Genomic DNA, 12862 nt, shown 5'->3' with positions numbered 1-12862 from the left:
AATAGATAAATAACAAGGTCCTACTGTATACGGAACTAAATTCAGTATCGTGTAATGAACTGTAATGGAAAAGAATATGAAAAAGTATACATATATAATTGAGTCCCTTTGCTATAGGCAGAAACTAATGCAACATCAAAAATTAACTACACTTCAAAAAAAAAAAATTAACCAAGTTAAAAAGAGTGCTTCAATCCTCTTCAAGAGACCCAACAGCCAACCCCTACCCATCAAACTCTCTGGCTATAAAGTCCAAACCTCTTAGCCTGGAATTCAAGGCCTTGATAAATCTAGCTCTCACATACCTTGCCAGACTTACTACAATCTTTGTCTTAACAAATATTCTCTACTCAGATCAAATCAATCTTAGTTTTCACCCTAAAAGCTACAGTAGCCATTTAAAGTTTGATTCAAGTGTTTTATTTTTAATTTATTTTTATTAAAAAATTGAAGTATAGTTGATTTACAATGTTTCAGGTATACAGCAAAGTGATTCAGTTATATATACATATATACATGTTCTTTTTCAGATTATTTTCCAAATAGTTTATTATAAGATATTGAATATAGTTCCCTGTGCTATATAGTATGTCCTTGTTGTTTATCTATTATATATATTGTACTGTGTTATCTGTTAATCCCAAATTCCTAATTTATCCCTCCCCCTATTCTTCCTCCTTTGGTAACCATAAGTTTGTTTTCTATGTCTGAGAGACTTTGTTTTGATTCAAATATTTTAGAACTTTAGCTCCAGACAACCATAATTTTAAAATGATTGTATTATTTTGAAACAGTCACACCAAAGACGCTGTAAAAGAGAACTTTTTTTGCCTAAATCATTTGAGAGTTGCTGCCCTAATGTCCTGAGATTCCTAAATACTTTGGTATGTTTGTCCTAAAAAGATCTTCTACATAATCTCAACACTACCATCAGAACCAAGAAACTAACACCCATACGTTACTACCATCCTCGGATCTCATTCAAGTTTCACCACTTGTCCCAATAGGGTCTTTCATTGCAAAAGGATTCAGCCTGGAATCATATGCTGAATTCAGCTGTCAGGTTTCTTTAGTTTCCTTCAGCCTAGAAGAGTTTCTCTGACTTTCCTTGAGTTTTGTAACACCTGACACTTCTCAAAACTACGGGACAGTAATGTTCCTCTATTTCGATTTGTCTCATGTTTTCGCATTAGATTTGTTATGCACCTTTGGCAGCAATCAATTTGATCATTTGATTAAGAGATTTTTCTGACAAGCTTTTTTGCCTAAGACATTTCAGGCTCCTCTTGTACTTTCCCTGCCCAGTCCTGAAATAAGGAACTCTTTTAGTGGAAAATGGTCCTGAAAGGCCAAGACCTGGACAGAAGATGTGCTCATTAGTTTTGGGGTGTTGTTGATCTTAAACCCGCTAAGTGGACAGTTAGTCAATATATGCATACATAGGCACACACACACATTTATGAACACACATTTGCATCTATGTTTTCCCCTATACCTATCTGTTCATATATGATACTTTCAATTCGATACAGACAATGCAAGATGCATGATACTTTCAATTCGATACAGACAATGCAAGATGCATTTTACTTCTCTCTTTCTGTATTGGTAACTCCTTTCTCTGACAGTAAGAAATCTGCATCCCATTATATTTATTATATTTACTTATTTGATCAAGCTTCCTGTATGCAACCAATCTCCTACATCCTCTTCCAACCTTCTCCTGTATGGATGTCCTCTTTTCCTGCATGAACTGTGATTCCCACTCTGGGCTGGGCTGATTCTATAGGAACCCCTTTCCTCACCCCATTTGGGTGATCCCTCTCTGTGAATGCCCTCCTCACTCTACTCTGGCTCTAATACCCCTTTCCAGGCTGCTCTTCCCCAGGGAATCCATCCTCATCCTGCTCAGCCTCAGATTCCCTACCTGAACTGCTCCTACCCTGTGTGGGTATCCTCAACTCAGGCTCTGATACCCACATTATTTCTCCTACCAGTGTGTAGATGATCCTTGGACCCTGCTAGGGAACTGATTCTCCTTGCTGGGCTGCATCCCCCTTCTCGCCCTCCAGTTGCCCAGACTGGGCTACCTGCCCTGTGTAGTGTGGATGCCCTCCTCCCCCTACACAGTCTCCAGCTCCCCATAGTGAACTGCCCCCGTCCTGTGTGGATGCTCTCCTCTCACCTCACTTGGGTTCTGACACCCAACTCCAGGCACTTTTGCCTACCCTCACCTCTAATCCAAACAGCTTCCTTGCTTTGGTCTATGTAATGGCACTAGAACTTGAACTGTTCTTAAAAGGGAATAATGTATATTTCACTTAATTGCTTCATTAGAAGAAAGAATGAATTGCTAAAAACGGTTTGAAAAGACTAGCATAGATAATGCCCAAGATACCACTTCCAGACTGAAAAATGCTACAGTGAAACCTCTGCTTTCTGTTGAGAACTCTAACAAATACAAAAACATGACATATTCCTTCTTAAATAAGAACAAGTTACTAACTCCTGTACTGTACTTACAAATCTGGCAACAGAAAACAAAACAGCATTCCAACTTGGCAAGTAACTAAAAGGCATACGTAAAAGGGTGTTTAATGAAGCATTAATTATAAATAAGTTGAAATTAAAAATAAAGAACTGGTTAAAAAAACAGTTACCTTTAAGTAATGTGATATATTACACATTTAAAAAAATGTTTTTTTGGTGGGGGGAGATAATTATGTTCATTTATTTATTTATTTATTTTTAATGGAGGTACTAGGGATTGAACCCAGGACCTTCTGCATGTTAGGCATGTGCTCTACCACTGAGCTACACCCTCCCCTTGATATATTTATTACACATTAAAAAAAATACTACCTTGAGTAATTAAGTTAAAATAATTATTTCAAATTACATTTAATTAAGGGAGAAGAGAAACAAGAAACTGAAAGGAGGAAAGAGCAGAAAAGGCAAGATATTCACAATGAAAGGAAATAGAAAAAGAAAAAGCTAAGGAGAAATGGAAAGATAAACATGAGGACAGAGATGAAGAAAAGACAAAATGAAAACAATGAGAAGAAAGTGAAAGGAAGGGTGAAACTAAATAAGACTAAGTTTCTAGATGTTTATTGTAGCAAGCTGTCAATAAATGTTTGTTAACAAAATTCATTAGGGCACGCTTATCTCTTACTGCCTTTTGAAATGCCAATTAGTAAGTCAGTTACTGTTAAGTCTCTCCAACTATAGTACATCTAGGTTAAGAGCTCTGGGAATCATTCCTAAGCCACAGACTCTCTTCTTAGTCAAGCATCAAGGGGGCTCAAGTGATGGTTTATTATAAAAAACCATTTAGTAGAAAACATCTCAAAGCAGATAATCTAGCATGTCAGTGTCACAACGTTTAATTATGTAAAAACAAACAAACAAACAAACAAATTAATTTAAAAAAAAGCAACAATCAGAAGTTTAGTCTGGCTTCTCAGATGTACTCCTTTGAAGTCCCTCCCTGTTTCATCATAAAAATATAATCCAGAGTCCAAAATTAGTGCCAAAGAAATAATAAAATAGTTGGTATTACAAAGCGGTGTGTCCTGTGTACCCTTGAAATAAGTTACTATTTCTAGGCCTCATTTTCTTCATTTGTAAAGTGCAGATGATGGAAGAGATCAACAGCTCCCAAAATATCATACTTGCTACATCAAATTACTTGAGGAACTTATTTAACATTCTGATTCTTAAAAACACAATACCATTTACATTAGCATCAAAAAAAAAAAAAGAGAGAGAAGTATTTAGGTGAACTAAATAAATGGAGAGATATTCCATGTTCATGAGTAGAAAGATGCAATATTGTCAAGAAGCCAGTTCTTCCTAACTTGATCTACAGGTTAATCATATTGACCAATGCAATGTCACCCAAAATTCCAGCAAGTTATTTCATGGAAGTCAACAAACTGGAGTTTACGTGAAGAGACAAAAGACTCCAACTTGCCAACACAATATTGAAGAAAAACAAAGTTGGAGGGCCGACACTACCTAACTTTAGGATTTACTCTAAAGTTAGTAATCAAGATAGTGTGATACTGGAAAATAACAGACAAAAAGATCAATGGAAGAGAAGAGAAAGTCTAGAAATAGTCCCCCATTAATATAATTAATTGATCTTTGACAGAAGAGCAAAGGCAATACAAGGGAGCAAAACAAATGATGCTGGCACAACTGTAAAAAAATGTAAAAAAATGAATGTAAAAAATGAATAAATGAATACAGATGTAAAAAATGAATGTAAAAAAAGAATACAGATACAGAACTTTCACCTTTCACAAAAATTAACTCAAAATGGATCATAGACCTAAATGTAAAATGTAAAATATAAAACTAGAAAGTAACATAGAACATAGGTGACCTAGGGGATGGTGATGACTTTTTAGATACAATACCAAAGACACAATCCATGAAAGAAGTAACTGGTAAGCTGAACTTCATTCAAATTAAAAACTGTGAAAGACAAGGTCAAGAGAATTAGAAGACAAGACACCGACTGTGAAAAAATATACGCAAAAGACTTGTCTGTTAAAGGACTGTTATCCAGAATACAGTACAAAGAACTCTTAAATTCAACAATAAGGAAATAATCAGATCAAAAATTGAGCTAAAGAACTTAAAAGATACCTCACCAAAGTATACAGATGGCAAATAAGCATATGAAAAGATACTCTACATTGTGATTAAAAGAGGAGGGTGGAGGAAGGGGGAATTGAAAGAAGGTAGTCAAAAGGTACAAACTTCCAGTTATAAGATTAGTAAGTACTAAGGATGTAATGTACAACATTATGACTAGAGCTAACACTGCTGCACGATATATAGAAAACTTTTTAAGAGAGTATATCTAAAGAGTTCTTATCACAAGGGAAAAAATTTTCTTTTTCCTTTTTGTTGTATCTATATAAGAAGATGGATGTTGGCCACACCTATTGTGGTAATCATTTCACAACATATGTAAATCAAACCCTCTTGCTGTATGCCTTAAACTTATGCATGTATAATATATGTATGTCAATTATTTCCCAATAAAACTGGAAAAAAAAGAGATGTTTCACATCATACATCATTGGTGAAATGCAAATTAATATGATGAGATACCACAACACACCTATTAAGAAGGCCAAAATCTGAAACAGAGAATGAAGGGCCGCAAATGGCAAAATATTCTTCTTTCTTACGGGTGAGTTGTATTCCATTACATACATATGCTGCATCTTCTTTATCCATTCATCTATTGATGTGCACTTAGGATGTGCACTCCGTATCTTGGCAATTATAAATAATGTTGCTATTAATAGCAGGGTGTATGTTATCTTTTGGAATTAATTCTTATTTTGTGGTTTGCTTTAGTCCTTTGATAACTATGTAAGTTTAAAAAGCTAGAGATTTAAACGTTCTTAGAAACAATGAATAGCGCATATATGTAAACTTAAAAAAATATGTGCAGTATATTGTGTATATGTATTTACATGCAATATATTGTACATGTGCAGTCAAACTGCAACAACTCTACCCAATAAAACTGAAAAATGAAAAAAGAAAACAATCTGAAACACTGACAATACCAAATGCTGACATGGATGGGGAGCAAAAGGAACTCTCATTCATTCTTGGTAGGGAGGCAAAATGGTACAGCCACTTTGGAAGACCTGTGGCAGTTTCTTACATCCTTATCATACAATCCAGCAATCATGCTCCTTGGCATTTACCCAAAGGAGTTAAAAACTTAGGTCTACACAAAAACCTGCGCATATATGTTTAGAGAAGCTTTATTCATAACTGCCAACTCTTAGAAACAACCAAGATGTCCTTCAGTAGATGAATGGATAAATAAACTGTGGTACATCCAACAATGGAATGTTATTCAGAGCTAAAAAGAAATGAGCTATTAAGCCATGAAAAGACAGGGAGGAATCTTAAATCCACATTACTAAGTGAAAGAAGCCAATTTGAAAAGGCAACACATTTTATGATTCTAATTATATGACATTCTGGAATGGGCAAAACCATGGAGACAGTAAAAAGATAAAAGGTTGCCTGGGGTTGGGAGGAATGAATAGATGGAGCATAAGGGATTTTTAGGGCAGTGAAAATACTCTGTATGATATCATAGTGACAGATAACTTGTCATTATACATCTGTCCAAACCCATAGAATGTACAACACTAAAAGTGAACCCTAACGTAAACTATGGACTTTGGGTATGTGATAATGATGTGTCAGTGAAGGTTCATCAGTTGTAACAAATGTACCAGACTGGTTGGGGGTGTTGACAATGGGGAAGCTATGCATGAGTATGTGCAGTGGTTGTATGGGAAATTTCTGTATCTTCTCCTCAATTTTGCTATGAACCCAAAAATGCTGTGAAAAAATAGTCTTAAAAAAAAAAATTCCATTCCAGACCTACTAAACCAGAATCTGGGTATTTTTAACAGGTTCTTCAGGGAATTCTAATATGCAGACAGGTTGGAAATCACTGGACTAAATGACCTTTAATATTCCATTCTATGTTACTAAAGCCAATGTTCTTGTTACATATTGACTATAACTTCACAACAGCTTTGTAAGACATGTATAGTGCTGTCACCATTCTAAAGATTGAGAAGCTGAAGATCCGAAAAGTGAACTGCCCAAGGTCATACAATTAAGTAAATAGCTGAGCCAAGAACCCATTTATTCTTGAATGGTATCCATTTTATTCCAAGTCACAGTGGTTCAGTATGGTTCCAATATTATTCTGTAGGATACTTAAAAAAAGGAAAAAACCCCAACTGCTTATTATTTTAAACTTATTTTAAAAAGTGTCTGTTTTGAGAACTGTCTGATGAAACAAAGTTGTGGCAAGGAGGTACAGCACAGGTGGGAAGGCAAGATAAAGTTCATATTATGTCACCTTAGAAACCCTCAACACAGACAGACAACACCACCCACCTTAACTGTACCGTCATCACTGCCAGTGCAGACAAGCTGGGGGCCCCTCCTGGCTGGATAACAGGAATTCACAAAGGAAGTGTGTCCCTTCAGTCTTTTGACCCTCTCGCCTGTTTCACTGTCCCACACAGCCACAGTTTTATCTGTGGATGCTGAGAAGAGCATACTAAAAGATAAGAGGAAGAACAACAACAAAAAAAAGTGAAGACAAACAATAGCAATCTATCTCCCCCACCTGCCAAAAGGTGTCAAACTCTTCAAGATCACTAACATGTTGTGCTTTGACAGTTTGGTACGTGCTGCTAGAATGCCTTATCCCCACTTACCAAAACCCTAATGGTGCTCCAGACACAATTATGAGGTCTACCATATGAAATGTTAAAAAAAATTTCCCTTTGTCAGTCCCCATGACAGAATATACATCTAATATAGCAGTCTTCTCAATCTTTTCCTCCTCTGTGATATACAACACTTTACACGTAAGACATCCACTCCTGCTATGGAGGTTAAGACAGAGTATAGAAATTCCTGACTCAATGGCCCAGTAACTCTTAACTCTTTCTTTAAAAATTAAACCCTTTATTTTGTCTCTGAGGATTTCTATGCTATGATTGATTTTATAATGCTTTCTTTATTCAAACAGGAAAAATGTACACAAAGCTATGCACTCAGTTGTTCAGGGAACCCTAAAATTGTTAGAGGTCAGAAGTGTGAAACAATAAATGTTTACTGAAATACCTAATGGGATTAATTAACCTTGTACAATCACATTTCTATATTATCTATAGTTATTCTAAAATTATGCAATCATTAAAATATTTATAATAAATATGTAAACAGGTGAATAATGGTAAAGGTAAAAAGCAACAGACAAGATTATACAAATAGTTCTAATATATACATAAAAACCAAACTGTTTTGAATAGGAAAAAGGCTTGAGAAAAACACATCACAATATTAATAGTGATCACCTTTTGAGTAGTAAAAATGTGGGCTATTTTGTCATTTTCCTCCTTTTTTTGGAGTTGTCTCAAAATAGATTGTTTTATTACTTTTATAATAAAAATTAACTAATTTCTACATATAGAAATTACATTTTGTTTTATGTCTTGAAAGAGAAAAAACTTTTCTAGGCTGTTTATACATTAGATAGAAATGATGTGTTTATAAATGCATACATGCAAGAATAAAAACCTCACTTGGGGTCAGAGATAGGACAATAAAGTGGTTGTCCAAAATGCAGCAGTTTTTGACAGCATAGTTTCCTGAGAGAAAATTCAGGGGTGAAATGTGAAAGGATGTCAAAAAGAATTAAGTACGAGAAGCAGTTGTCATTCACTGTGCAGGACACTCACCTCCCATCTGTGTTATAATGTAGTTCCATCACTGCTCCACTGTGTCCTTTCAATGTAGCATAGTTGTCACAGTCACCATAGACATTCCACAACACTGTTAGGGAGATAGGGGTTCTGTAAGCATTACTAGGCAAAAGAAAACTCATCATTGGCATGGAAAGAGTACTCAGGAATTCACTAGAACAACAGTTCTGAAATTATACTCCATTGGAACACTATTAGTTCTATTAGCTAAATCAATTTTCCTCATATTAAAACAAAAATAATGCAGTATTTTCACATTTCATAAAATAAAACATTTTAGTTAACAGATACAATTTTTTAAATCTTAAGTGTTTTCTTCTGTACTTTTAAAAAAGTTGGCACTCACTGTTACTTGTCTGCTATGAGCAGAAGCAGACTGCAAAAATGACGGTACTTATGGGAAACTTAGGAAGCTGCATCTGACTTGAAGGTCACAAGACAATAACTTTTTACTACATTTACTCATTCCACACATAGCAAATACCTACACTAGGTGCTGGGGTAAAATAAGGTAAATGAAGAGACAAAATTTCTATCCTTGGAGACCTTGGTCCAGCACAGACTGAAGTGTGATGAGTGTTATTAACAAACACTCTATACATAATAAGGTACTTACAGCTACTTTTCTGCTGATTAAACTGTTTCTAGTTTGTTCAATGAAATTAAGCATATCAGTAATTCAAGAATGTTCTGCAAGGATTCCTAAGCCTTCCAGATACTTGGCCACCAGTAAGTTTAAGGACCATAGAACTAGAATACCTAAATCAAAACAGTGAAGACATCATTCAGCCTGAGGCACAGTTATAAGCAAAGAGCCAAAGGACTCATTTCATCTCACAATTCGGCAAATGAGGCCAGAGGAAAAAGTCAGATGCTTCTGTTACCTCCTCTTTTGCTTTTTCTCATGACTTCCCCACTGTGATTTTTCCCCCAACTTATTTCCCCAAAAAGGGTATTCCTGACTAGTAGCTGAGAATCTGGTAGCAGATCCTGATGATGGACAGGTAGATTATCCAGTGAGTTGCTACTTTAGGATAGATACACTCCTTCCTTCCCAAATGCTAAGATTCTGAGAGAATGGATCAAGAGAAGAGCCTCCTATCTTTGGGAAAAATAAAAGTTCTCTCTCTCCTCTTACTCCCGTTAGCCTGTTAAGCCTATCTTCAGTCTTGCTAAATCAGCTCAAGATTTGCCTCCATGAGGAAGATTATTCTCAAACTAGATTCAACTCACTTTCCAACTGGTAGCATAATTCCTTTTGTATTTACCACATGGACCCAGAGTTCTATAACCAAAATCATTCAGCATTTTTATGACCCTATTTTAGCATGTTAGCTACATAGTTTGTTATGTGACCAACTCAAACTGATACCTTCTATGGCACTGAAAACTTTAAAAAATAATTACTATTTGGCAGAGATCAATTACTCAACTCAAAAACTATGCCTTACAAATCAGTCGGTCAAATCCTGCAGATGCTAAGGTGGATCCACTGGGATGAAACTTGCAGCAATACACCTCCCCTTCATGTCCTGAAAGAAGCATGATTGGGGCTTGAAGAGAGGAACATCTTGGAGGCCCCTAAACAAAAGAGAGAAGTACATGGTAGTCATTACATTCAGGCAAAGGAGACTGAAAAATCGGGGAGTGGGGGGGGTGCAAGGAAAAGATGAGGAAACAATGATTGAGTATATTTCTCCTGATTCAGAAAACGGCAACTCTTCTCACATAACTTATGTCTCCAATCTGACACTCTCCTGCTGAGGTTTCCGGTGTCTGTCTGTCATACTAACTCTCCTCCTCCCTCACTCTGCTCCTGTCCCATAGCCAACTTATAATTGCTCAAACACATTAAACTCATTTCTGCCTTAGGATCTTTTACACTTGTCCCTGACAGGAATCCCCTTATCTCAGACCTTCCTGTGTGTGGCTCCTTTCAAATGTTTCCTTTTCAGAAAGTCTTTCTTCGATCACTCAAACTCAAGCAGCACCCCACCTCCCCTCTGCACTCCATCAACCCTACTGTATTCTCTCACAGCACTTATCATTACCTGAAATCACCTTCTTTATGTTTGTTTACATTTCGTCTCCCCTGCCCTGCCACTAGAAAAGCTCTGTGAGTACAGGAACCCTACCAGTGTCATTCAACACTGTTTTCTCAGACTCTAGTTCATTTAATGAATGAATGATTGAACTGAGCTTCCCGACAACCCTGCAGGGGACATATTATTAAGGAAAGTAGCTTTGATGGTCTTGGACACTAAGCCTAGGCCTGGGCAATTCACAGAAATCTGGGCTGATATTCTTACTTGTCAGACAGAAAAAGTACAGTATTAATAATCCCCAGAGCTCTTCAGTAGTTTCCAGCTTATTCATTTATTCAAAAAATACTATGAGCTGGGCACTGTTATAGCCACTGAAAAAACAGTATTGAACAAAATAAGCAATGGAGTTTATATTCTAGTGGGAAGGAGAGACAGAAAGGAGCGAAGGCAGAAACAAGTAAAACATATAGATGGTGGAATGTGTTATGGCAAAAAACAAAGTAGCAATATGGATTAGTGAATACAGGGTACTGCAATTTAAAATAGACTGATCAGAAAAGCCTTCACTGAAAAAGTGTTATCTCAGCAGAGATTTGGAGGAGCTGAGTGTGTAAACCGTGTGGATATTTAGAGGAAGAATATTCCAGTAGAGGGAGCAGCAAATGCAAAGGCTCTGGGGTAGGAGGATGGAAGCCCGTGTGACTTGAACAGCACGAACAATAGAAAACTGGTAGATCAGAGATTAAGGGAAAGAGGGCAAAAGACTGTCAGGATTTTAGTTTTACTCTGAGTGAAGTAAAAAGCCATGGAAAGTTTTCAACAGAAGGTAACACGATCTGATGTTTAGGAGTCCTCCAGTTGCTGGATTGAGCACAGATTGAGCATCTGAGAATAGAAACAGGAAAACCATTTGGATTCTACTGTAGTAATGCCAGATAAGATAATTAATAATGGCTGAGGCCAGGAGCTAGTGATGGAGGTGGTAGAAGTGGTAACAAGGCTGGATATATTTTCAGGAAGGTGTCAGCAGGATTTGCTGACTGGCTGGGAGAGGAGTTTAGGGAGGGGATATATTTCTTCATTTGAGTCCAACAACGCAGAAGGAGAGGTGTGATCACTACTTCTATTTTACAAGAAATGTAGTTAAGGCAGGGATTCTGGGTTTAAAATCTGTTCCTATCACTTACTAGATAAGTCTGTTTCCCCAGCTACAAAATAGGATAATAACAATTCCTAACTCTTAGGCTGTTACCAAGTTACATGGAGCTTTCACATACAAAGCACTTAGTACAGGGGCTCAATGAATGTTAACTACTTAGCGCAGAGAAACAGGGGAAAAGCAAGTTGCCCCAAGTCCCAAAGCTAGCCAGTATCGTTCATTTCCTTCCGTTCTTCCCTCATTCATTCATTCATCATCCACTCTACCAACTTTTCTTAACGTTTATTCTATGCAGGATCCCTAAAAGATTTAGGATGCGAAAGGAGCTTAATAATTCTAACGTCACCCCAGTGGGCGGTCGAGACACTGAAAACGGGGGTCAAACGGGGAAACACATGGAGCATCGCAGTATATCGACAGCTTTTACAGTGTTTATTTGCTTTAACTCCAGGTAGAGTCTCGTTCCGCCCCCGCAGTGCCGGGAAAGGGCCGGTGCAGGATCACCCAGTGCACCGCTCTGAGGAGGAAGATGAGCTGAGGGCCTAAGGCCGCCTGCTCCTTCACTCACCGCTTGCAGCAAAGCTCCCGGCGCCGCCTGCTGCTGCCCGGCTCCGGGGTTCGACCCCGCTGCTCCCAACAGCAATTCATGCCGCTGCCGCTTAACTGGGACCAGCGGCAACTCTGGGCCCTTGCGCTTCTGCTGTTCTATCATGGCGGCAGCCGCTCTACTCAGACCGCCACTGACCGCGCCGACACCCTCAGGCACCACACGATTGGCTCGGACTTAATCTTTCCCCTAGAACTTCCGGCTTGGAGAAACCAATCGGCTTCCAACGCTCCCCTCTGCACTGCCCTCTGAGGAGTCTCCTGTTATTGGTCGGCTCTTTCATACGTCACGAGAACACGATTCCAGGATTGGTGGATGGAGCTGGAGTCCCGCCTAGGCGCGCTGTGTCTTGTGGGTGGAAGCGCGCTGACTGGGTTTTGGCGTTTCGCGCAATGCTGCGGCTGGAAGACCTGACGCTGACACCGAGTAAGTGTGAGGCAGTTCGGGAGTGGGTGGCTGCGGGATCTGGAGGCGGCGCCTCCGTTGTGTGGTCTTAGGCTGATCCTTCTCAGCTGCAGGTTTGATTGAAGGGACGGGGGTTGGGGGAGCAGGGGGCCCGAGAATTTAACTCCGGTGTGTAGTGGCCTGGATTCCCTTTCTCGGCTGGAGCAGAGCTTTAGCGTCTCTGCGGCTGCCTGGGGCCCTCGACAGCTGACTACTTCAATAGGTGCCTTCTGTGTCGAGCCCTTTGCCGGGCGCTCCCAGGGAGAAA

At 38.4% G+C, this 12862-nt stretch overlaps 2 protein-coding genes across 3 annotated transcripts in view; one reads left to right on the top strand and one right to left on the bottom strand.

Moving 5' to 3' along the window:
- The window catches only part of SNRNP40 (small nuclear ribonucleoprotein U5 subunit 40), a 30340-nt gene extending 18046 nt beyond the window's left edge, over window positions 1–12294 (bottom strand). The window contains exons 1-4 of the mRNA XM_010976104.3: window positions 12112–12294; window positions 9791–9920; window positions 8316–8409; window positions 6961–7126 (exon numbers count right to left, since the gene is read on the bottom strand). Of these exons, the coding sequence (XP_010974406.1) occupies window positions 6961–7126; window positions 8316–8409; window positions 9791–9920; window positions 12112–12255 (534 nt within the window). The 5' untranslated portion in view covers window positions 12256–12294. The remainder of the gene's footprint in view (window positions 1–6960; window positions 7127–8315; window positions 8410–9790; window positions 9921–12111) is intronic.
- A 202-nt stretch (window positions 12295–12496) lies between these two features.
- Window positions 12497–12862, top strand: part of ZCCHC17 (zinc finger CCHC-type containing 17) — a 47759-nt gene continuing 47393 nt past the window's right edge. Inside the window, exon 1 of one of the 2 annotated variants that reach the window (XM_010976101.3) lies at window positions 12497–12576. The gene's annotated coding sequence lies outside the window, so the exon portion shown is untranslated. The remainder of the gene's footprint in view (window positions 12577–12862) is intronic. The other variant, XM_031464568.2, reaches the window with a different exon arrangement.

Source organism: Camelus dromedarius, chromosome 14, assembly GCF_036321535.1.
Source record: "Camelus dromedarius isolate mCamDro1 chromosome 14, mCamDro1.pat, whole genome shotgun sequence".
Taxonomy (NCBI): domain Eukaryota; kingdom Metazoa; phylum Chordata; class Mammalia; order Artiodactyla; family Camelidae; genus Camelus; species Camelus dromedarius.
This window is presented reverse-complemented; position numbering and strand designations above follow the sequence as displayed.